At 35.1% G+C, this 26,629-nt stretch overlaps 1 protein-coding gene and 1 long non-coding RNA gene across 4 annotated transcripts in view; one reads left to right on the plus strand and one right to left on the minus strand.

Annotated features, from left to right (window-relative positions):
* The window catches only part of LOC133530503 (uncharacterized), a 68,250-nt gene that overhangs the window by 35,113 nt on the left and 6,508 nt on the right, over window positions 1-26,629 (minus strand). The gene's annotated exons all lie outside the window — the stretch shown is intronic.
* The window catches only part of LOC133530502 (twitchin), a 139,203-nt gene that overhangs the window by 9,769 nt on the left and 102,805 nt on the right, over window positions 1-26,629 (plus strand). The window contains 48 exon segments of the mRNA XM_061868422.1: window positions 961-1,195; window positions 2,448-2,587; window positions 5,510-5,531; window positions 6,414-6,576; window positions 8,220-8,361; window positions 9,359-9,494; window positions 9,575-9,778; window positions 9,861-10,162; window positions 10,320-10,946; window positions 11,024-11,196; window positions 11,550-11,723; window positions 12,271-12,525; window positions 12,881-13,330; window positions 13,597-13,704; window positions 13,795-13,908; window positions 14,072-14,242; window positions 14,348-14,458; window positions 14,611-14,712; window positions 14,803-14,901; window positions 14,990-15,055; window positions 15,057-15,086; window positions 15,947-16,039; window positions 16,143-16,430; window positions 16,541-16,624; window positions 17,164-17,277; window positions 17,389-17,457; window positions 17,681-17,797; window positions 18,313-18,420; window positions 18,711-18,749; window positions 19,059-19,091; window positions 19,273-19,332; window positions 19,437-19,529; window positions 20,074-20,124; window positions 20,412-20,513; window positions 20,617-20,709; window positions 20,787-20,936; window positions 21,016-21,114; window positions 21,217-21,309; window positions 21,499-21,618; window positions 21,726-21,782; window positions 21,854-21,937; window positions 22,271-22,348; window positions 22,434-22,523; window positions 22,671-22,739; window positions 23,662-23,841; window positions 24,095-24,298; window positions 24,688-24,732; window positions 25,347-25,388. Of these exon segments, the coding sequence (XP_061724406.1) occupies window positions 1,026-1,195; window positions 2,448-2,587; window positions 5,510-5,531; window positions 6,414-6,576; window positions 8,220-8,361; window positions 9,359-9,494; window positions 9,575-9,778; window positions 9,861-10,162; window positions 10,320-10,946; window positions 11,024-11,196; window positions 11,550-11,723; window positions 12,271-12,525; window positions 12,881-13,330; window positions 13,597-13,704; window positions 13,795-13,908; window positions 14,072-14,242; window positions 14,348-14,458; window positions 14,611-14,712; window positions 14,803-14,901; window positions 14,990-15,055; window positions 15,057-15,086; window positions 15,947-16,039; window positions 16,143-16,430; window positions 16,541-16,624; window positions 17,164-17,277; window positions 17,389-17,457; window positions 17,681-17,797; window positions 18,313-18,420; window positions 18,711-18,749; window positions 19,059-19,091; window positions 19,273-19,332; window positions 19,437-19,529; window positions 20,074-20,124; window positions 20,412-20,513; window positions 20,617-20,709; window positions 20,787-20,936; window positions 21,016-21,114; window positions 21,217-21,309; window positions 21,499-21,618; window positions 21,726-21,782; window positions 21,854-21,937; window positions 22,271-22,348; window positions 22,434-22,523; window positions 22,671-22,739; window positions 23,662-23,841; window positions 24,095-24,298; window positions 24,688-24,732; window positions 25,347-25,388 (6,414 nt within the window). The 5' untranslated portion in view covers window positions 961-1,025.

Here is a 26,629-nt window from a genome sequence, read left to right on the forward strand (position 1 = left end):
CGATTGTGATGCTTGCTTGTGTCAAGCCCTACGGTCGGTGTCGATGGTGACATTATTACTATACTACTACTATTAGTTTACACTATTGTTTACTATTACTATTAGTTTACACTATTGGCGCGGCCCGAGCTGTCAGAGGGAGATCGCCCGCCATTACGTCGTCGAAGTGTGATTTACCTAAGCTATGCCTGTTTCCCGTGTTTTAATGTATTAAATCCTTTATTTAATGATGATGATTTGATGATGATTCCTTTGTTTTCACCTCTAATAATTAACTAGATTAAAACTAATCCATTATAATTATAAAGAGACTTTTATTAATATAATTAGAATAAAATACCGGCTAAAAGGAGCTAGTGTTTAGAAGTCTTCCCAATTTTAGAAAAAAAAACTATCCTTGTGAACCACATTTGGTTACTTTACCGCATTAACATTAAAATTTAACATGCTTAACCTAACCTAACATAGAGCATTGCAAGCCCGTATTTTTCATTAATAGGCTTTAAATAATTTTTAATATTTATTTTAGTATCATTCAACAACTACAACCAGTACTTATTGTTAGTATCTTGTCAGAACCATGAAAATATTAATAGTTTATTAATCAAACAACCAAAAAAAACGCACCAACATTACATTTAGCTTTTCTTGACAACACTTGATGAGAAGAAGGCCTTGTTTGTCTTTTGATTAAAACAGCTGTCATCATCATGATTAATTAGCTTGTATGTCTCTCTGCAGTCTTTGACAGCCCGTTTGCAACAACTTTTATTTTTTCCGCCGTCCATGTACAGTAACACACCTTCGTTATCATAGATATAAGGATGTGTTCCGATATATTTGGTCACTTTGTTCGTCACTATCTATTTGATGCTGACTGTACTTTCTCCTAGCCCTGTCTCTCTTTCCCTTTTTCTCTTCTAGAGGATGACAAAACTTATCAATATTTATCTTCAACAGGTTGAAGAGCCAGCCTCTTCACTTATCCGCGGAGCGTCCGCCCCCGGGATGCCCAGCTAGCGAACATGGGGACGGACGACTTAGCGCCGAGCTTCACGCAGAAGCCTCAGCTGCGTCAGGAGGACGATGGCAACAAGCTCGTCTTCGAGTGCCAGCTGCTGGCCGCGCCGAAACCGGACATCTGCTGGTACCGCAGCGATGAACTGCTCAAGGAGGATACTAGAACTAAATTTAAGTGAGTATTCTTCCGTCTAAAGTCGGACAGACGGCACGTCTACAGAATGCACCCGGGGCACACTATTAGCTACAGACTGGATCCTACAGGATAGATCCCGGGGCAGAGGAAGACCAAAACGGAGATGACGGAAGGACTTTGATACATTTTGTAAAGAGTGGCGCGAGTGTGCATTAAACAGGACCAAATAGCGGAAAACAGCTCTCTTTCCTTATCAATAAATATTTCGCAAAGATAAACTATCGTGGATTAATTTAGAACAAAAATAAAGTCAGCATCCTTTTTTCATGTCCAGATAAAATCATTTTTTTATATAATAAACAATAGGAGTTTAACAGTAACTGTTAGGACCAACAAATTGATATTACACGTACTCTGGGCTCCGAAAGCAGCTTAAGAAAAGAGAAAGTAAATTCTTAATAAGCAGGCTATCAAAATCAATCCCTTAAAAATTATCTAGCTTAGAAATATACATAATTCTGTAACCAATAGACGCGCATGCTCCGAATAAATTACTTTAAATGAATAGCCGTCACAAACCTATAATCAAGCTCTGTTTTGTCAGCAATGAATCAACCGTCGTCTGCCTTTGATGTAACTCTTGGTAGAATAATGTCGCGATTGCATGCACATTGCTGGCACTCATGACGTTTTTAAAGTGAAGAGTTTGAATGTGATTTCTTAGCAATCGGTAATTGGCTCAGGGTCGTCTCGTTCATTGAACTGGTTGGATCTAATCTTTCGAAGAACAGGTTGAGATAGCGATTAAAAAGTATAAAATTCTTTACAAAGGAGAAAAATTGTTAAGAAAAAAAACAAAATATTTACCGCTTTTAAATTGGCTGAATATTATAAGTTGCAAACTTTTGTTCTAGCTGAATGATTACATTCCATTTTGTCACCGATGCACGATGAAAGCTTTCTATTGTTCGTGTTAGCGCTCAATTAAGTGTCGAAACCCAAAGTAACTTATAGAAAGATCACTATACCATCCAGTTTATTAATAATAATCATAATCACACGTTTTCAACTTAAATAAAAAAATGATTATCCTTTCACATGTGTATGATGGTCAAAAATCGTAGTTTCAAATCTCGGTTTTGTTGTGAAGAGCATAAAAAATCATTCTCGAAAAAAATGCAAACAGATAACCGAATATTCGATCAGGATCATACACAGGCAAAAAGTTAACCCAATTCTGGTTCTGTTATAGTAACTCTCTCCATTTTTCTCATAAGTGATTTTTCCCCAGGATCCAGAGCATCGAGAAGAACAAATTCTTGGTGGTGCTCGAGTTGGACGACGTGATCGAGAGCGATGCGGGGCTGTACAAAGTTAAAGCTAAGAACAAGATGGGCGAGGTGGCCGCCTCCATCAATCTTAACTTCAGCCGTAAGTTACTCAAAACTTACTCGTTAGTTTACATGGGCCCTAATTTGTGTATAAACACAATAGTAGGTATAATTCTAACCTATGCTAATAGATATCGATTGAAAAAAAAAACATATCTCGTGTTTTCATAAAACTATTCGATGTCAAGTTACCATTTGTGTGACCATTTGTATATGTGACTGTTTGTGTTCTAAATAAATTAAAAAATTAAAAAAAAAAGTTCAATGTCAAAAATTTGGTGAAAGAAGTGATGTTGAAGCATTTGAACAATTAAGGGCTAAATAAGTTACACCTTAATAGTTAGTGTTTATATCCAATTTAGCCTACTTATCGATCAAATACTGACGCATCGTCTCAATAAGCTCTAAGCGACGTAATCAACTAAGTCAGGGTTTTTCCGAAAATAATATACTTATTTAATTATTATTAGTAGTAGTAGTAGTAGTAGTAAAACATTTTATTGTACAGAAAGAAATATAAAACAGGACAGAACATACATCATTTGCACGAAGGCGAACTTATCAATTTCAGGGATCTCTTCCAATTAACCTTTAATTAATATAGGATATCGTCACCATTTCTGTTCGTATAAATTACTATGTCGAAGATGCTACATGACTACAAGAACTATGACTATAAACGAATTCAGTATAATATATCCTTGCCAAGCAGGTAATATTGTGTTATAACACTCGTTATAACGTAAGCAACGTAAATTAAAAAAATCTGCGGTTATTAACTTAAAATATTGCAGTCATCAACATGCAAACATTTCGCAAATGAATCCAAACATTTGCCACAATGTTAGTCGTAATCCAACACTGGGCCAATAAAAATACCTTCGCAAATAACGGTATTAGTCACGGTCCAGAATAAATGTCGAAAAAAATTCAGCATAGATCTTTGCCCACGCACTGTTCACCAAAACTCCCGCACAGTAAACGAGCTTATATTCACGTAGATTTCTAATATACATAAGACTTTTTAGTGTGGATAGGTAGAATCTTTGGCGCAACACTAAATATTATGTGACGACAATGCACTGTCGACCCCAGACATAGTAAACAAGATGACGAATTTAACTTTTGTCATTACGATCGTTATTGGACGTCAACGTTTGAGTAATTTTAGGTGTGGCATGCTGACTGAGTAATCTATATTTTTCTTGGTGTAAAAATAGTTTTGTGTTCCTTGGCTCGGAATATGTAATAATTAATATATCTGTAACATGTTTTTTTTAGAATATTCGCGTTAAATAACATCATTAGTCTTGTTATGACATCGAAATATGACTATGTTCTGGTTTGAATCAGGAATTTTTCACCGGCTTTCTTAAACCATAGAGTAAGTTATACATACTGTGCCATAAACTGTTTTTAGGGTTCCGTAGTCAACTAGGAACCCTTATAGTTTCGCCATGTCCGTCTGTCTGTCTGTCTGTCTGTCCGAGGCTTTGCTCCGTGGTCGTTAGTGCTAGAAAGCTGAAATTTGGCATGGATATATAAATCAATAAAGCCGACAAAGTCGTAGAATAAAATCTATTTTTTTTTATGGTACCTCCCCTACACGTAAAGTGGGGTCTTTCAAAACTAATAGGGGTCTTCAACAAAAATTTTTTGATAAAGTGAATATATTCGGAGATAATCGCTCCGAAAGAAAAAAAAATGTGTCCGCCCCCTCTAACTTTTGAACCATAGGAAAAAAACATATGAATAAAATCGTGGAAGTAGAGCTTAAGAAAGACATTACATGAAAACTATAGCGGACATAATCAGTTTAGCTGTTTTTGATTTATCGCAAAAAGTTTCCCATTCATTGTAAAAAGACGTACTATCCACAGTTCATCCCTTGGTTAATAATCTACTATACTTTAAGCTCCAGTTTAGCTTATTGTAATGGAAGAGTAACTACGGAACCCTACTCAGAGCATGGCCCGATATGCTCTTGGCCAATTTTTTAACAAGTTATTACAGATAGTAAAAATGACATTGATGCATCAAGGCGGTTTGTTTACAAAGGGCCTACTGGGAAACGCGAAAATCGAAATTTTAGTTATCTGCCTCTTCAATCGCTCGAATATGCAAGAGTGATAGAGAGGTTAGATAACGAAATTTCGATTTTCTTGTTTGACGGTAGACCCTCAGATTATGATGGATTGTGATAGTGTTGCCCCCTACGCAGAGTTTCGTGTAATATTCTCTAACCAGAACACATTTAAAAAACTAATCCAAACAGATGGAAAAATGAAATAAATAAGAAAAAATTATAAAATCAAAATTTTGAAACCCATTTAAAACGTTAGTTAATAGCGTAATTTCCGCCTCCACATTTTTTGAAAGAAAAATTCTAGTTTAAGTCCCTATTAACAGCCATCCCGTTTTAAGTCGATTTGTTACAAAATAAATTAGAGCATATAGATAAAAACCTCAAGGGTAGCCAGAACAAGTAGCAGTCGTCCACGTTTACATACTTTAGTTGGTTTATTCCGGGACTATCACTGCCCGAAGATCCAATGTTTATGTCTGTGTGTTGATCAAATTATAAACACACGGCGTCAAACGATCTCTCAGACTATTTTTATTTGCCACCGATTTGTTTCTACGAAAAATATTGAAACTGGACGCAGATTCTAGCGTTAAATAACGCATGGAAGTTATTTTAAAATTAAATTCCACTTACCCGACTTACTGTTCGATTTGTAAAATGATGAATTAATGATTTTCAAAGATAAGACTGGAAGGATTGTTCCTTTTTCGTTTTTTTTTTTGCAAAAAATATTGTTCGGGAATATTTGAAGCACTATTTCAAAAATATCGTCCCTATCTTGAAACCTAATTCTAACTTTTTAGAACGTGTTTGCATTAAAAAACCTTAAATTTTGTTCTATTGAATCGACTTACTAATTTATTATCTTTTTTTCAGCCGCTGACGAAGACAAACAAAAGTAAGTATTTTATTAATTTCTTTAAAGGGGCCCACTGGTTACCAGTTCGCCGGACGATATCGGCCTGTCAGTTATTCGCAAAAGCTGACAATCACGAATAACTGACAGGCCGATATCGTCCGGTAAAGCGGTTATCAGTGGGCGCCTAAAGAATAAGAATATGAATTAATTTTATTCTTTACCGTGTTAAACAAGATGTTTAAATGATACATAGATACAACAGCTACCCTTTTCGGGTATATTACATAATTACAATATTATAATATTGTAATTTAAGTAAATTTAGCATTATATCGTACTGATATTGTTTTCTATGTATAGAAATACGAATCATTACCTAAAGTTACTATTTATTGTCAAACGACAAAGTCCAATAAATCTTCTAAATAATATCTTAAGCACTTTTTCAACGAACTTACTCCACGCCCATGCAAAAATGCGTAGAATAGGGGTAAACCGATGAGATGCAAATAGGATGGGATGCTAAGAGCTTTATCGGTGGTACTGCAAGAATCAATATTAGTACTAAAAAAACACAAGTTTCTAGATTCAGTAGCACTTAGTAACAGATTAGTGGCTCTTCGTTGATTTATAACTCAGTCAGGACTTTTGCTTATGTTGATATCAATTGACTAAACATATTTTTATCAAGCAGTTACGTCAGAAAACGATACTACTAATATTAAATTAAGATAATCGCCTCCCTAAGTCGTGTAAACAAAAAGGAACGAATGGAAAGAATTGTACGCTTCTGGTGAAGAAGCTCACTTAGTTAAGAATGATTGGACCGGTGTTACAAAAGGTCGCAAGTTGGAATCTTGCCCGAAGCGATAATTTTTCCTTCATTGAAAATCCATCTAACTTTCTATTGTGGTATTCCAGACAAGTGGACGGTAAAGCGCCAACGTTCGCGCGCAAGCCCGCCATCCGGCAGGAGGATGACGGCAAGCGGCTCATCTTCGAGTGCCGCATCGAGGCGGAGCCCGTGCCCACGGTCGCCTGGTTCCATAACACGGCCGAGGTCAAGCCTGGCGCGAGGCATAAGGTGCAGACAAATACTTTTCATCTAATATCTTAGCTTAAAATTGAGCTAATGACAATCTGTATAAAACCATCATAGGACTCAGAGGGCAAGCATTTAAATACGTACGTAGCTCAGACACAGTCAAAAAGGAAGAGCTTCATTCCTTCTGCTATACCGACTTCTGCAAGTGGAATATATGTACAAACGTAACAGTTAAAACGACAAAAGAGCTTGCTAGACGGTCTTCTCTACTTTGACTTTACCTATGTATGACGCTAGCATATTTTTGTATTCTAAGCTAAGGACATGTAACATGGGGTACAAAGTATTTTTCCGAAATGAAATAATATCAGAAAATAATTTCTTGAGTGTTTGGCACAGGCATTGCTTTAGTTAACTGACAAATATTATTAAAGTATCCGCTAGAGCACTTACTGTTATAAGTACCATCTTATTAATACTTTAAAAAAACAGTAAATTGTAGTAATGTAATCGTTAGTTAGCATCACAGAAGCTTCAGCCATAATTTCCATTTTGATTAACATTCGAATTTCAATCAATAACGAAGGAATGGCACGTGGCAGCGTGATTAAAATAAATGTCATTATAAAAGTGCATTACAGTGACGGCAGTGAAGATTGAGATGTAAAAATAATGACCGATGATGACCCAGTTTTAAAAGAGTTCGAAGATGGCCTTGACCCCGATCTAGTTGGCTGCGACACCGGCCAGGTGGCGACAGCATCGCTCTGTGACCTTTTTACACTTCAATCTGTCTGTTACAATCTAGTTAGGTTTTTATAATGATAATAGTAACATTTGTTGGTTGTCAGTCTCGGAAATGTGACACTTTTGACGGGTTTAAAATAGAGGCGTGAGTGACTCATGTTCGTGCTTTGTTTGGCAGAAACAAAATACAATATATATTAGTCACGTCATGGCGCTTTTCACGCAAAGTGGTTATAGTTCGTGTCATCCACGATGATGCGCCGATTTGTGAAATGTAACCTTTGATAATATGACAATACGATTTAAGGCTTGCGTCGTAGTGAATGACACGATCTATACTTGTAAGTTTGGAACATATAATAGAAAATAATATAAGTAATAAATGTAACAATATTGGAAAATTTTAAAACCAACTAGTTCCACAATAGCTCAATGGGTTTGCATTATAGATACTAGACGATAATATATTATGTAAGAGAAAGATAAATAACGGACGAACAGCCCCGTAAATGGATTGCATTCCTATATATAACCTCATATTTCGTCAACAACGATATTCTTCTTAGTAGAAAAAGTTACGATACCTCATTGTTGTTAGTAATGGTTTAGTAAATTAAATTTCAATATTTACAAATTAATATGACATGCATTTAATGCGTATGATAGCAAAGAATTCAAAAGTATCAGATAGGATTACATTATGTACTTAAATGGATAATTTAGCCTACCATTTAGTATTAGCCTCTCTAATAGGCTTCAGAACTGCCATTCGAAAACTACTGGTTAGTGGTAATTAGACTGAAACGATTGTAAGTCATCTAGCGAACATTTTCGCATAGGTATTTTTTTCTAACCACATGGTAAAGAAAGTAGCTATTGTCAACAAGTTTTTCTGCATTCACGATGCTTATTTCCATGTTTTATTCATATTTCAGTTAACAGTAAGCAAAGACGGAAAGTCTTACTATGCCTCGCTGGAAATCGCAAACGTGACCGTGGAAGACGCGGGCAAATACAAGGTGACCGCCAAGAACGAACTCGGCGAAAGCAACGCCACGATCAGCCTGAACTTCGACAGTGAGTACTATGTCGTTTATTTCATCATCACCTTCATTGATTACAGCACCGTCAACTTTACTGTTGATTGAATTAGTTATATCAGATTTATTTTCATTTTCGTCAAAATCTTATGTTTTTTTTAATTCACGAGACACTACACTTCTGGCATTATTAATTGAACAAAATATTACATAACCATTATACTTATTAAGATTTAAAATTACACAAATTAGATTTACATTAAAAATGTCTTCTGCTTTTAGTTTAATAACGCTGTCGTGTGATTCTAATAATTCTGTTATAGATTAAGTCATACGTGTAGATTTGGCGGCATCATGTACATCAACTCATTTTATCAATTCGTCAATACACATAATACCTACACAAAATTACGGCATTAGTTAAATTTAACATTGTTCTATTTATATTATTGATTTAAGATGTTTTCTTAATTTCGTTTTCGGTTTTAGTTCAATTTTTAACCCACACACTATACTTTCTACATCTATTCAATCTACTTGAGGAAAATATATCTATTTATTATACACCAACACCTAACTGCCATCACAATTTTCTCTTCGACTGATATATGTTATTTATTTATTGTCATTTTAATCTTCATTCTGCTTCTCTGCTTTTATTAACAATATTTTTCCTTTGTAATATATAGTTGATCAACTAACAGTATAATGCAGTAGTTAGAATTAGTTTGCAAATACTTTGCTTCAGCAACTGCACAATTTTAACTCAGTAATGAAGTAACTGGTGCAACTGTCATGCGTACTGATTGATCAATGTAGTAAAACAAACACAATTCTTCCAAATTATATGTTTATGTATGTATTTTTTATAAACATACTCAGTATGCGAGTAACGTAATAGCAAAGTAAGTGACAAGAACACGAATTTAAAGAAAACATCTTAAATATGAACAGTGATTAACTATAACACGCAAATGAAGATTCTAATAAAAAGAAAAGTCGACGACTTATTAATGCAATGATTAACAACATAGGCGACGAAGCGCCCGTTCCTGAGGACTATATCAAACCGACGTTCACGGAAAGACCCGTCATCAGGCAATCGGAGGATGGTACAAGAATCACATTCGAATGCAGATGTGTTGGCAAACCGAAACCAACCGTCGCATGGTAAGAACCAATTCATAAAATAATGTATACAACCCTAAAACAGAGAAAGATTCTTACACTAACTAATGCCCTTGATACAGGTACCATGGCAAAAAACTAATAAAAGAAAGTAGTCGACATAAAATAACATTAGAAGAGGACCAAACATTATATCATATAGCGCGATTAGAAATCATAGGCGTAGAAAATACGGACAAAGGAGAATACCGGGCATTGGCAAAAAACAAACATGGTGAAGGCGTAGCGAAAATAAATCTCAACTTTGAAAGTGGAGATAAACCGAAGTAAGACTTTAAAAACGATTTTTTTGTTCTCTTTTTCAATCCTATCCAAAGGATCATAATTAAATTTTTCTATTTTGGACAGAATTCCTGATGGTAAAGCACCAAGATTCCCCAAAAAGCCGACAATAAGACAGGAGGGAGATGTTTTAATTATGGAATGCGTACTCGAAGCGTATCCCGTCCCAGACATCGTGTGGTTCCACGGGGAAAAGGAACTTAAAGATGGATCAAAAATGAAGATGTCCCGAAAAGCGACGGGAAAAGACACGTTTAATTTGACATTAGAAATATTAGGCCCTACTAGGGAAGATGGTGGCAATTATAGGTGCAATGCCTTCAACTTGTTTGGTGAGAGTAATGCAAACATTGCTCTCAATTTCCAAGGTAATGGGGGACTTAGTTATAAGAAATTAGATAATGTACGCATACAGTAGCAATGCATGCTAGGCTTTGAGCTTGGAAGCTGCATGTAAACAGTTCAGTTGTTGTTTTCGTGTTTGTAATAATTCCTTCCATTGTACCGTTGTTATTTTTTGTGTAGGTGGGGATGACGAGAATGGTTTCGCACCATCGTTCATAGAGAAACCTCGAATCATTCCCAACGAAGATGGCACACTCATCACAATGCGTTGTGTGTGCAAGGCAAAGCCGGCGGCTGAAGTAACATGGTACAGAGGCACGACCGCAATCAAAGCTAGCAGTAAGATTGAGATCAAATCGAGTGTGATAAGTGAGGATGTTTACGAATTGATATTACTTTTGTCGAACCCGACGGGAGCGGATGGTGGCGCTTACCGCTGTCACGTCAAGAATGAATACGGCGAAAGCAATGCTAACTTAAACCTCAACATCGAGGCCGAACCAGAACCAGAAGGCGAAGGCCCAACATTTGTCGAGAAGCCGACAATCCAATCAAAGGATAACGGTAAACTAGTAACCATGGGATGCAAGGTTAAAGCTAGCCCGAAACCGACGATCGTGTGGTACCATGAGGGTAAGGAAATCAAAGACTCATCGAAAATCAAGACCAGAGTCGAAGTAAAGGAAGATATATACACAATTGTTTTGGAACTCATCGATCCTGGTATTGAAGACTCCGGATTATATAAATGCAACATTAAAAACGAACTTGGGGAGCTCAATGCAAATCTTACGCTCAATATTGAAAGTAAGTAGCTAAATTCATAGGGTGACAATATTTTTATTAATATAGATTTGATATTAATTATTAATTTTCCATTTCAGTCATTCCAGTTATCAAAGAAAAACCAAAGGTCATTAAGATAGTTAAAAAGAAGACTGTTATTGTTGAATGTAAAGTATTAAGTAAATTTGCACCGGCTTGCACCTGGTTCAAGGAAGCAAGTGCTGTCAAGGAGGACTCAAGACACACTGTGCTCATTGAGCCTCTTAGAGAGGTAAGAAATATTACAATATGAGTTTCAAGGGAATTATTTTTAACAAATGGTTTATTCTCAGCATCAAATTCCAAGTTTAAGCTGTCATCATCTAGACCGAGTTATTATTTGCATAATAACATAATAACTCGGTGTAAATGATGACAGTTTGAAGTTTATTGTAACTTCATCATTTGAACTTCGTGACAACAAACCTAGATCTAACATCTAAGTACTCACTATCTAGTGTTTGTCTATAAAATAATGATAATGTGGATTTTTTTTATCCTTAACACAACCCTTATTCAACTGAATTAAATGCATTCGTTATAAAATTTTCGTATCATTTGTAAAATTTAAAAAATCTATTCCAGGGTGAATTCACAGTCAAATTGGAAATCTCAAACGTTTCACAAACCGACAAGGGATCATACAAGCTCGTGGCCAAGAACGAAAAGGGCGAGGCGACGTCTCAAGTGGTCGAAATCTCTGAAATCCCTGAACCTCAGGGTGACAAGCCACAGATCATCAAACACTTCAGGAGCCTGGTAAGATTTTTAAATTTATTTTTTATCTTTTTATTTAGAACACTGACGGATGATAATAACTAAGTGAGAAACAAGACGTTTTAATAACCAAAGTGGTTGTTGAAATTTTTGTTCTTCATTTTTACACCAGCCAAGTCTTAAGACTTCTTATGAAATGTTACCTGACGGTAAGGCCCATTATGTTTATTTCACGATTGTAGTAGTAACAGCTTTTCAAGTAATACATTAAGTAATCCTATTATATTATAGTCTTACTTTAATATTTTGTATTATTTTTGTACTTTATTTTTGAATAAAAGCCCTAACCTAAGAAAATAAATCTGTAAAATAAATAATAGTCTTACTTTTTATAAAATACTTATAAAGAAGATTTGGCTATACTTTGTTTTTTTAGCACAAATAATAGTTACTATTTTGTTACCGTTTTTCAATAACAAAACACGACAAGCTTGTTTGCTCTTTTTCTAATGCTAAAAAAAACGAAGTATAGTAACTATGTCTAAATACCTGAAATAGCTATTATTTCATAAATACCACTAAATTACAGGCCAAGAAAGAAAACGAGGAGGCAGAGTTCGTTGCTGTCCTCAAAACATCAGACCAGTCGTGCAGATGCACCTGGTACAAGAACTCCACAGTCATCAGGGACTCGTCTGAGGTCAACACGTCATTCGACGGAACCAACGCGCGCCTGATTATCAGGAAGGTGTCCTCCAAATACGTGGCCACGTACCGCGTAGTCATTAAGAACGAGTTTGGAGAAGACGAGTCTAGTGCTGACTTGACGATCGTGGAGGAAAAGGTATTTATACTGCTAGTTTCAAATATTGAATGTCTTACCGAATACTGCACTACTGAATAATAGAAGGGCTTTATTTGAGTTAATAGGGATTTTTTAACACTAAATACTTTTTATGTTTTTAATAACTTTTACAACGCGATACTCATGAAGGTGTTTACGAGTTTTCAGTTTATTATCTCTAATTTCGAGGTGAAACACTTTGTTTGACTAAGTTATATACCTAATTTACTTTAACATTAAATAATGTAAACAAATTGTCTTTTTTTTTGGTGTTTAGAAGTTAAATAGTAATAAAGTGATTATTGTACTCTCGAGATAATAATAAATATACGTTTGCTATAAAATCCAATTTCAGAAGAAGAAGGAGGAGGAAGAGGAAAAGATGGAAGAAGAAGAAGAAGAAAAGACGATTATCGAATCAGAAGAAGAGATGTCCATCGTCGAAGAAAAATCGCTGGCTGAAGAAAACCACATCGAACAAAAGAAGACCGTCAAAAAGGTTGAAAAGAAGGAAGAAATTAAGGTCGAAGAGAAGAAGGAAGAAGTAAAGATGGAAGTTGACGAAGCCAAAAAAATTATTCAGAAGAAAACTGCGAAAAGTGAAGAAGAAAAGAAAGAAATGCTTGAAAAATTGGAGAAGAGGAAGAAATCGGAACCTGAGGCTAAAATTGAAGGCATTCCAAAACTCAAATCAGTCAAGCCCAAGGAAGAACCGGTTGAGGAAAAGAAAGACGACAAGAAGACTGAATCCAAAACAACTACCAAAAAGGTTGTCAAAAAGAAGGTCGTTGCAAAGAAGGATGAGGTAAGTGTAACGTGTAAATAAAAACACAAAATGTATATAGCTTAGAGTCGATTATAGTATATTATTATTGTCGTTTTAGAAATCATATTTTCAGAGGCAAACCTTTGAGTCATAAGTAATCTGTTACAGATTTACAGAATAATGCTCTTACTCCAGTTTAGCTGTATATTATGTAGTTGTTTGTTTACAATCATTTTGTGATAACTGATTTTTCTGTTGTGAGTGTTGTGTTAACAATAGCCGTGTTAAACTGTGTTTGGACTTAGGACGTACTGGAATTCGTCGACGATTACGAGCGACCAGTTTTGGAGAAATACGAAAAAATTACACCAACGCCACTCGCTAAAAAACCGAAAGAAGATGACACACCCAAGGTAACCACACTTCACTTATACACAACATACTACACAATATAGTTAAAAAATAAATAGTATAATACTAATGTACCTATTACATCTATTTAGTCAAAACGTGCGTCTGTATCCGAAAGCGTTAAAAGTGAACAATATGAAAGTGAAGAAGAGCCTTCGGTGGCTGCGCCGGCACCAGAGAAGAAACCTAAGGTTGAGGCCAAAAAGGTATAAGAAAAAACGTTTTTATCTACTTAGTTTAATAAATCCCCGTGTCATATTAGATTAGAATATAATAGTCCAAATATAAGCTTGCTAACTTAACAATCAATAGTGAAAGTAGTGTTTTATTAAACTTAATAATGACACAGTATTATAAAATGTTTATTAGGAGGAAGAGAAACCTGAAGCTAAGAGACCTAGCATCAAAAAGGGTATTCCTAAACCAGAGGAACCTGTAGATGAATTATCTGGTGTTAAATTGTCCAAAACACCGACTAAACCAACAGAAACAAAGACTGAGGAACCTCAAGCGGCTAAAGCTAAAAAATCGGTTGCTAAGGTAAATACAACAGAAAAATGCGTAAACATGTATAACAAAACTTAAGATCAAATATTACAAACATGTTTTTCTTGTCTATTAAAATATTTTAATTCCGTTTTAAAGCCAAAAGAGGAGAAAGAATTTGTTGATGACTACGAAAGACCGGAACTCGAGAAATACGACAAAATGACACCGACTCCTAGTGATAGAACTAAAAAACAGAACGGAGTGGAGGTAAAATAATGATATAGATTTGTACTGATAAATTGAATTAACACATTTCTGAGTATTCTTTGTTCTAAAATATGCATGATTGTAAAAAACAAATGCAAGAAGTGAAACACGTGTTTATCGTTTAGGCGTATTATTAAGATATATTTTTATAGGATACTCCGGAGTTCGTGGATGATTACAAAAAACCTGAACTAGAACAATACGAAAAGGTCACTCCCACACCTAGAGATAAACGTCGCGCTAGTGAGACGGAGGTAAAAAGACACAAAAAGCTCAAATTAAATACATACATTATAAAACTATTTACTTTTACATGATAGTAATTCAAATTTGAACTTTGTTAGGATGAGGTTGATATGATGCGAGGCAAGATAAAACCGAAACCTGAAGAAGAGGAACCAGAAAAACCTACCCTTCGTAAACGTCCGGTTACAAAGGATAAGGTATAAAAAAACGAAATAAAATTAGTTAAGCGGTCAGTATAATAAAATAAATAAAAGCTTGGACATTGATGAATATCTTGTTATTTAGGAGGAAGACAAAAAACCGGAAGAAAAACCAAAGGCTAAGCCTGCAGAAAAAGACAAGCCTGAGGCTAAAAAAACGTCCATCTCTTAAGGAGAAAGAGGTACACACACTACACATAACATTCAAGTTAACTTGTGCACATAACAAATTTGGTGATGAAGGACTTCTTAAAAATCTATCGCAATCACTCGAATAACACACGGCACACTAAGTTTCAGGTTTTTAGCGAAATTTAATAATACATCTCTTTTCAAATAATTATTGAGCTCTATCGCGGCAAGGCTTCTTTTTCCAGGTTTCTCGTAAAGTAAGTAATTTGCAGCAAGCTTCTAACAGCTTGCATGGCTATTGCTTTATAATGTTCCGCTTGTATATTGGCTTCATACAAATGGAGAACGATCGAGCAACAATAGCGGTATCTTTTTTATTAATAAGGTAAAATAGGAAACGGTATCGTGTTCTACAGTTGAGAATTATTTGAGAAAAAGGGTTTGATTCAGAATACTAATTAAATAATTTCCGAAAGAGTACTTCTTAGTACTACTAGTTCGCTACGTATACGTACGATAGCTCGTAGTATCATAGATAAATAAGTAACCATAGAGTGCTCACTCCATACATCAGTTTTCTTATTAAAACACTTATTATTTTCGTAGTCGACGTAGCGTCAAGTAGCAGATTTATTAGTACATGGCAATAGATGTCGCGACGAACGAAAAATCGAATGCTCTAATGCTTATTTATTGTTATTATTTATTTACTCATATATGGAGTGAGCACTCTATGCTTACTTATTTCTCTATGGTATTAATTTTTTTTAACACAAGTACATTAAGCAACAAGTAAATTGTACTTATTACTTTCCTTAATTTATTATATTATCTCCTTTTCTGAAAATCTTATGTATATGTTTTTACTACATTCCACTACTGTCTCAACAATTGATTAACACTTTTAAAGGTCGTGGAAGAAGAATTTGTCGACGACTATGAGAGACCCGTGCTTGAAAAGTACGAGAAAATCACACCAACACCCACTGAGAAAAAGAAGAAGGTACACACAATCATCTAACGATGCTACAGTTTATACGCAATAGCTTTAATGGTAAAGTAGCGCTTTAATAGATAACATTCAATTAAAATAATATTTACTTTAGGACGACAAAAAGCCTGAGGAACCTGAAGAGGTACCGTCCGCAACTGCCACAGCTAGGCGTCGTTCTGTTAAAGACAAAGACAAGCCAGAGGTAAAAAAAAACTTATGCCCCATTAATGATGTTGCACTTATTACATTAATTGGTATTTATAACGATACAATAATTGTTTAGCCAATGGACGTTGATGAGAGCGTCAGCCTAGCCAAGCCGAAAACACCAGCAAAGCCAGGACAAGAGCCTGAAGAGGTCGCACTCACCCACAAAACACCCGCGCAAACTAAACCTACGGTCTGTACAAGAGAATTCTCGCTTTTAGTAAAGTTTAGCGTTTTAAATAAGATGGCTTCATTGTTTTGAAAACAAATTTAAAACTAATAATAAATGTTTTGCAAAATTAGGAGGATTCCGCGGCAGCCGAATTAAAGGTTAAGAAACCTGAAATTGTTGAAGAGAAAACAATAAAGAGGAGGCCTTCGGCAAAGGTAAAAATTATGTTAAAATTCATAAAGATATTTAAAACGTATACGATTAATAAAAATTAGAAAATCAGATTATAATGTAAAATATCATTAATATCTAATGATTCACAGACAGAGCTAGAGCTTATCAGCTCTAATATACCCGTAACTAATAAGAACGTATTAAGGCGAATTTCAGTTCTCGTTAAGGTATCGAGTAGTGATTTTGCATCAACACAGACTGACGAAGTGTACATGCACAGAATTCAAGCACATATTTTGTTTCCAACAATGCTTTACCAATTTGAGATACCTACACTCAAAATAAGGCACTTTTTTATTAAATATACAGCACTTTTGTCACTTTTTTACACTTAACATGTACAGTTTATGTGTAAAACATTATCAAAATGTTTCTATCACTATACTCCTTTGCAATCTATTTTCCATCTTCTCATCTTTTGTTCATATTCTTAACACTTCCTTACATGTTTCTTCTTCTATTCTTACTTCTATATGTATGTACAGCACTTTAACCATTGTTTGTGTTTAATGGGGGCTAGGGTGAAGATACTGAAGAGTCTGTCAGCCTCACCAAGCCTCGAACTAAGACAAGCACTACCGCCCCTGAAGAAGCCTCTCTTACCCAAAAGACTCCTGCTAAGAAAAAGCCAACGGTACACAAAACTATTCACTTTAATTATCTCAGTATGATAAAACCACATTTATTATTGACTTCCTTCTTTTTTCGACTTAACTAAAACAAGTCAATAATTTATGTTCTATAGGAGGGATCAGAGGCAGCGTCACTTAAAGTCAAAAAACCAGCCGTCGTCAAAAAAGATGACGATGATGAGGTACAACACAAATCTACAACTGAGATAGTTAAAAACCGTGTGACTAATTAACCTATAACGTAGTTAGACAATTAGGGATAATGTTAATCACGACCTAACCCAATTTTAATCACGACGTGAGTTTTACTGCACACAACCACACTAATTCAATGGTGACACCTGCACCACTAAAAAGGTTTGCTTGATAATTTAGATACATCTAAAGCTTTGATTGCGTCTTTAGGAACCTCTGACCGTTCAAGCTGGTAAATTTGAAAAGCCACAACTGAAGAAAACTAGCAAGAAGACCACTGACACAGCTAAAAAAGCCACTACTAGTGACAAAGAAAATATGGATGGGGTAAACAAAACTTCCTATCGTGACGTCAACCACACCTACCTACTTGTGATGTCTTTTCACTTGTAATTGATGTCTCTCTATTCTATCTATGTACAACACTATTTCTTCGAAATAAATCGCACTCTTTATACCTGCTACCCCAAAACCAACAAGCACTCTAAATATCCGAGAATGTAACACACCCTTTGGAAGTATCCAATCTTGTTTGTTTGAAAGTTTTTTTCAAAGGAACCAAATGCAGCACGGAAAAATAATTATTTTCGTCGTCGTTGTTCTGTTATTGTGGTCGTCAGTCGCATGTAAGCTTTGTGTTTTATGTTTGGTGTAATTTTACTTTAAGTTCTGAAGCTGATTTCGTGGAGCTGTTAATTATTTTGATACGAACTTTCGCCAACCAAATAGTTTCTCAAGGGGTTATGTTAGTCAAGATTCAACCAGTAACAATAACAACAAAAATGAAACTTGAAGCGCAACGGATATTTATTCATATATTGATATAAATTAATGCTTTCTAGGTGGAACTGGACTTTGTTGATGACTATGAGAGGCCAGTCCTCGAGAAATATGAGAAGATATCACCTACTCCTACAGTACGGGAGAAGAAAGAAAAGGAAACAGCTAAGGTAACTCTAAAATTTTATTTTATTTTTACATTTAAACTTTATTGCATCAAATACGACAGTGTACAAATAGCGAACTTAATGCCAAATGGCAGAATTCCGTGAAGAGATATAAATAAGTTATGAATACCCATATTTGTAAAAAAATGATTCCTTCATGGCTGCATAAAAACGATTATAATCAAAATTACACTTGAAACTAACAAATGAGCTGAATTGATACAATACAAACACGAAATAGATGGTATAAATAGAAACGAAAAAAATAATAAATAAAACTTTCAACTGAACAGGTCACAATGATGGCACAACAGCAACACCTTCAAGTAAAGGTACAAAGCTAGTATGAATTGAACCCGAACCATCCAAACATGTATCCTAGATTTGTGTCATGTACTGTGTGACCCTTTATTTATGTACCCTACAGTAAACCTGAGTTGTATATTTATGTATGATCCAATCCAAGCTATCTAAATATACCGACTCTATCCATCCAAACGTTTCCATGAGAAAACTCCATATGTATATACACATTTCTGTAATAATGATTGTTTTGTCCCTGAAGAAACGTTGTGCAATTTGAATCGACCAATACTTAAATCATTGTGCTAATTTTTATTTTGTGACATTCTCTTCCCCAGACCGAAAGTCGGAGGACATCTGTTCAGAGCGAGGTTTGTAACGATCCTCTGCGAAAAAATTGCTTATTATATAATGTTAGTGATCTTCAAGCTAACTTTTACTCTACGTTTTTGACATATTTACCTTCAAAATTATAATGCTTGGCTGTCATAAACATATTCGTAGATATCTTAACTAAGCAATGAATTGTCTAAGCTGTCTCTTTCGTTTTAGACTGCTGAGGTTAAGACTGAGAGCCGCAAGAGCTCAATCGTCGAAACCAAAGGACTTAAGGTAACTAAATCCTAAAATAGCTTTTCTTTTTAAAATTCAAGATCGAAAATACATTTAAAAATGTTTTTTGTTCATTAGTTATAATTTGAATTCATATTATGCAGCTCACAAAAGAAACTGCGGAAAGCAGAAAGTCTTCGATTTCGTCGGTCGCTGAGCAACAGCAGACCGCGACACTCAAAAAGACGGCTCAGAGGGTAAATATATAAACTTCTTCTCTGTCAGTTTGTCAAAATTGAAGCCATTCTATTTTTAAACCACTGATTTGATTTATAAGATTTACCAATATGGAAATAACAAATATGTCTATTATATTAAAGCTATAGAATGGATTATTTATTTTGACACACTTTGTACATCTACTGATAGAAAAATCACTAAATAGCTCTTGCAAGCACCCAAGCAAATAATCCTTAAACATTTGCACATATATAGTTTCCCTATTAAGACATAATATAGCATATTACATAGCCAAGGAATGTTTAGTTCTAGAAAGACATACATAGCATTTGACCTAGAGAGTATAAACTTAGATGTCTGAGATAAAAAAAAGGGATTTAACAGGTACCAAAAATCACATCAAGTCATTCAACCTAAGAAACAAATGCCCAATAAATCCCTTCCACTACGTAGCCACTAGTAAAGCTTCGATTAATATACAATTTCCTGTAATCCCCAAATCGGAATGACGCATAGAAACCCCAATTACGCTTATTCATTCTCCAATTAACTTCGTTTTAGCCCAGCATTAAGGAACCGGAAACTGCAGAAATTGAACAAGTCAAACTAAAGGTAAGTCTACTACGAAACACATGCACGTCTATCTATCTCTCTTTATCAACAGAGGAAAAGGCGGCCATCTGTTATTTCTTTCTCTCTCTGTAAATAAACTTATATTTAAAGCAAATCGTGTTTAATCAAAAGTAAATAATATTTTTCATTCTGTTTGAATTCAGTAAATAACAATTTGTAAATAACTTATATAAACAACATTACACTTATTTTTACAATGTTAAGAGTTTTCAGGGCACTTAGACGACACGTGTGCAATAGATTTATTTGTGTGTTTTTGTAAATAGGATGACAAAAATCAGACAGTTGAAGAAAAGGTAACAACAGGTACTGTCGATAAGCCTTCAGAAAAAGTTAGTCCAAGGCGACCATCGAAAACAGAAACACAGGTATACACAATTCACCAACAGTTCATTACACACATACATACACACACACAAACTTTTTAAACAGAATTTTAATCCACCTTTTAATAATTATTACTCCCGTTAGAAACCAAACGAAAAAGTGGAACCGAAACGTAAAGATAGTCTTGATCGCCCCACTGAGACAAAGTACCCTTGGCGACGTCCCAGTAAAACTGAGGTATCTCTCCATTTTTCTAACCCATATTTATTTCTAAACATCTTCAAATAGAAAATTCTAATAAAGATTTCGAACAGGTAACCGAAGACATATTCGATGAAAAGATTACGGAAAAGACAAAGATCAATAGAAAGTCATCCATTCATCAGGTTACTGATCGCAAAGAAGATGTTAAAGATAGTCCTTCAGAGTCTCCGTATCCTTGGCGTAGAACTAGCAAAACAGAGGTACTAAGATTATTTTTAAGTATTGTCTCTTCAGAAAAAATAACTTACGTTAAATTCTAATTTACTACATTTTTAACAGGAAACGAAGGATAGTAAAATACTTGACGATAAAGTAACTGAGAGCAAGAGCAAATCTTCTCTCGATCGATCTATTTCTACCCCGACTAAAGTAGCTGAGGTAATGATTGTTCAAGTACCTACTAAAATATATTTTTAGTAAAAGTAAACTTGTAACTTTAAAGTTTATCGGACCTGAAATATGCTTTTTTATTCGTATTAGGAACCTTCGGAAAAACCAAAGCCCAAACGTAAGATAGGCATGGAACAACCAGCTGATTCTATATACCCTTGGCGCCGTCCAAGCAAAACTGAGGTACATTATACTCGTAATGACATAAATAGGTAGAACATTATTTAAAGCAATCATAAATTATATATAGGTAAATATTTAACGCACTTCCACTTTGGTCACATATAAAGCACCTCTACACTAACACAAATCAAATGATAATAAGCATATTTCTTTGGAAATCCAGTGAATAACGATAGGGATTTTAAACAGGTCGTACCAGATAAGGTAGCGGATGATAAAAAAGAAACACCAGAACTCCAAGTTGAAAGCACTGACGACTCTTCAGAACGTCGTTTTCCTTATCGACGCACAAGCAGTGTTATGGATGAGGTAAACGACTTTAAAACATAATTTAATACTTTTCCTAAAATCACATGATTTGGCAATTTAAATTGGCAATGTATAAATTCAAAATTAACCGAATTGGAATTCTTTAGGAAAATATCGTTACTGAAGAAGGCTGGGTGGAACCTGCTGAGGTCAAAATGTTTAAGGTACTATTCAATTCATTATTTGTATTTTGGGATTACGTATTTCCAACTAAAGATATATTTTATTTCATTAGGGACGGGATGATGACCCTATTATTATTATTACACCTGACATTGTCGTTGACAATCCGTACCCATGGCGAAAATCAATACCAGAGGTATATCCCAGGCGTGAACACTGTTTAACACACTACCGCATTTGATTTTTTTAAATGCATAACTACCTTATTAAATTATCTACACCAAATAATACAAGTATTTGCACTTATTATATACAAGCACATTTAAAGCTAATACATCAGTAGTTCGATTTATATTTTAAATCCACAAATTGACGTAATTAATCATATAAATATTATACGATCTATAACTTTCTTACACTCTACATCTATTAAGCACTTAGAAATATTGACTCCACAACGCACCAGATTTGACTACTTCTGCTATCTAAATTTACGGCAATATTATAATTATACTCAAATCTCTATTAGATACCAACACTGTCAACGCCAGAGCCAGAACAGAAAAAGATACCATTTTCATGGGATTCGATTCCAGAAATACCACAGGTACAACACAAAACATTTATATATATATATTTACTTCACTTACAAAACGTACCTATATTACAATTCTTTAAACTTTGGTAATCAGGCTGAGCAAACACCAGAGATAGAGGACAAATACAATCCAATTCTACACACACCAGAACCTGTGGGTCGGCGAAGGCCGTGGTCTCCCCAGGTACACTCACTTACACATCTCTCACACGTCACACAAAACACAACCTCATCACATAAACCACAGGTGTTTCTCGCTCTAATAACATCATTATCTTTAAAAATCAACACACTTTCGATTGGTCGCCAATAATGGATTTTAAATCTATAGGCTGAGGCAGAACAACAGGCAACATTAGGAATCCCACAAGCTTATAGCGGACCTCAAACACCCGAGGAGGTACACATTGGCACAATCGGCAATGCTCACTTGCACCAAATTTGCGTTTTAGCGCACTGTTTGTACCGCACTAGTAGAATTATGTAGTTAAAAAATCTTGCACACTTTTAATTCTATTGATGACTATATTACCAATACTACTTAATTCATGTCCTTGGTTTAATATTTGTCTCGTCTTAATCACGCAAATATTAAATAAGGGACCGAATATTTTTTTTATCCACGGACCAATGTTTGTAGTCGTAACTTTCTTGTATCAAGTCATCAATAGAACTCGCACAGTATGGTACGCATAGGTGGAATGTTACGACAGTATTTTGTTATTTACACATTTTCAGGAGCCCTGCATGGTCACGAAGCTACGTAGTTACATATATTCCTGTTTATTTTATCTATGTCAATGTTTTTAAGCCCTAACTATATGTTCTGCACATTTTCTCTCTTATATGTATGTTCAATAATATTTCCTGCTTTAGCTTTGCTTACTAAAATTAAAAACTATTTTAAGTATTAGTACGTTTAGCGTAAGATAAAGTGGTATGTCTATTTCTGTTTATTATTAGGTAAGTATTTAATGGTGAAAAAAAAATCACAAAAAGCTTGGAGATAAATTTTTCATTTTTCTTAGTTTGTCAAGCCATTTATTTTTTCAATAATTGCTACTTTATTTTCGGTTGGTAATCATATTAATTCGCGACTGACATAACGAGTAGCAACTTCAATATCCGTAACAGAGATGATATAAAGAAAAATATGACGGTATATAATAATTTATAACATACTCCAATTGTTCTAATGTGATCTAATTACGTAAACTAATTAAAACATAAAAACTGAGAGGTAAAATAAATAAATAAACAATTGAAAAAATAAATGAAGACAAACTAAAAAGCAAGAAATCTCATACAAATTTGTTTTACAGAAAGTGGCAGTCAAAGAAGAGAAAGTTGAGGAAGAAGTCAAAAAGGCCAAGGTCACAAGCGTGAAAAAGAAGGCGGAAGACCTTCCAGAGATCGCGGACTATGAGAGGCCGGAACTTGAGAAGTTTGAAAAGCCCACCTTCACCCAGACGACTAAAGACAAGCCAGAGAAGGATACTAAGGTAAATAAAAATATAATCTGACCTTTTGGTGACGCAAAACAAAGCTTTGGGAGAGAGGCTCAATATTCAATAGCAGAATCTATACCCATTGACCAATGAATATAAGGATAATTTAATCCTGTTTTAACGAGCAAATATAGGAGTAGAGCCAGATAATACACTATCAAATATAAACACAAAACTGGTATACTGTGATGGTTAATTATTTTTAAGATACTAATACTTAATTCAAAATTTGATGTCTTTCGAACAGCCAAAGGTGCCAGAAATTAAGGCGCCCGAGGAGAAGCCTGCTGCTTTGGCACCCAAGATCGAGGTGATCCGTGAAAAGTCACCTCGACCCGACATGCCCAGGAAACCTTCGCTGGCTCCAGGAGCTCCTGGCAGCAGGAGAGGCTCCCTCATCCCTCCTCCGGAGGAGATGGGCAGGAGACCGTCTCTTATCATCAGCGACGAAGTACGTACACTTTCTGTTCAGTTTAACGTTTATTATTTTCAATATGTTTACTATACATTTATTTTTTGATTTCAAATATCATCAAAAGGTTAGTTGATTAGACCATGTAGATTCCCGTAAAATTGTGCCGTCTATGTAGATTAGTATATTTAAGATTTAGTCCCCTTAGTAGTGTAGACCCTCTCTTAAGCCGAACCCATTTTAACACCCTTTGATCCTCTGCTACGATCTGCTTTTCAAGAATAAGCTTCTCGGAACACCCTTAGAGTAAGTTTTGAAAATGTTAGTCCCCCGCTCTCCCTGCTTGTTTAGACTAGTTCTAGATCCAAAGCCTGTTCGATTATATAGGTTCGCTGCGATATTAAGACCGTGAAAACAATAATCCACAGGAAAATAGAAAACTAAGACCTGGTGAGGTGGTCGAAGAGAAGAAGGTAAAATGAAAAATGCGAATTATACGTGAATGCTGTCCGTTAAATGCCGTAATTAGTTAACTTTCTCTGTATTGCGTTTGCGTTCGACGCGGTTAAATATCTCACGTGTCTAAGGGGTCTTGGATAACCACATAACCTATAAAACAACACACTTAAAGATCGATCATATTAGGACTTGACGCAGCGTATAAATACGCAGTGACGTCTCTTATTCGTTGTTGCAAAACCGGTGCGTCAAAGTCTTTGTACAATTCCTTATGTGTTTATCCAAGACACTGCTAAAAAACGTTTTCTCGTCCAGAGCACACGCTATTCTGCACACACTTGTGAAGTACGCACACAGATAAACTGCACAGCTTGTAAGCACGAAACGCACACAAAATTAATTGTTATAAAATCTTGCGAAGCAGGGACTGGTTAGGCATTAACTGAAGAGTACTCAATACTATTTTCGCGGACTAACAGGAGAATTAACAATAAAAAATAACTTTTGCACTTGCTGGTAAGGATGCACCTTAACTAAAGAGAGGCTATAGGGCTCTAGGTTCGGCAGCGGAGATAGGTAGGCTTTGATTCAATAAAACGGGGTTATTATCAATATTTTTTAACAACAGGTCACCAAATTACGTCCAGGCGAAGTTTTAGACGACAAAAAGGTGAGATTGTCTGGGTCTGGTCCTTTTAGGTGGACGTTGCTCGCTTTTGCAAACGAATTTTGTTTATTTTTTCTTTTTTATCTCACACATGACTTACGGACGACTTTTGTTTAGCGTTGTCTTGGGCGGCAACTAAAAGAACATTACAGTATTGCACATTCAACATTACCCATCAATTAGACATTTAAAATTACATCCCTTACATGTCCTTTTTGGAAATAAAGTTGCTATTAAACGCAATCCCATATCTATTCTTAGACCCCAGAACGTACCCATCTATTTTCAGTCCAAAGTTCACTCTTCCAGTTCAGACTTCCCCCCTTTCTTTAGATGTTAGTTTAGTATATTTACCTAGTTTAACTAGACCGCTTTGCCGACCAGCGGAGAAATGGGACTAATCGCTGGAAGCACCTGTTTTAGCTAATTATTCACTAAGAGAACTAAATTATACAGTGTATGCTCGCAATTTATTGTCTACTGTAACAAATTACAGTAGGGAATAGATTCATGTCAAAACTTATCCACTTAAACGTTGGGAGGAGGAATGAGAAAAATTTAGCTAGTTCTCTTATTGACAACGCTTCGTAGTTTACTTTTAGAATGGCTTTAGATTTACCTAATAGAAGTTTCCTAAGTTTAACAATAGCACCAATTTCTATTTTAAATTTCAGCTAACTGTCAAACATTTACAATTAAATACACACATTCCACTATTACATCTCTACACTCTTAAACACTAATAAACCAACATTTAAATTATATTACAATGATAATACCAAACGTACACCTACTTATATTTAACAATAAATAATGTATTTTTAAAACGCATCAGATACATACACTGACACTTTTTTATCTATTTCTATATTTTAAAATAAATTATGCACAAATTAACAGAGAATGTTTTACTAAACTTTAATTTTTTTCCAAAAAAGAAACGCGCCAGGCCGGGTGAACTATCGGATGAGGTATACAATGTGTGGAAATATATGTTTAGATATATATGTCATAGAGAAAGACTTCTAGCAACGTGTCTAACATAGTTTTTTTTTCAAAGTGATTAATTTTCGATTATTGAAAGGGGTTGAGTGTGGCCAAGCGCAAGGCGTTCTAACGTCTTGTGGTTGGTCGGTTATTTTACATACTGGTTCGCATTAAATGTTATTTAGAACAGCGCTCGTGTTAAATCGATGTAAATAATTTAAAAATGCCTAACATTGTCACTCTAACGTCTTGTAAAT

Source organism: Cydia pomonella, chromosome 23, assembly GCF_033807575.1.
Source record: "Cydia pomonella isolate Wapato2018A chromosome 23, ilCydPomo1, whole genome shotgun sequence".
NCBI classification, from domain to species: domain Eukaryota; kingdom Metazoa; phylum Arthropoda; class Insecta; order Lepidoptera; family Tortricidae; genus Cydia; species Cydia pomonella.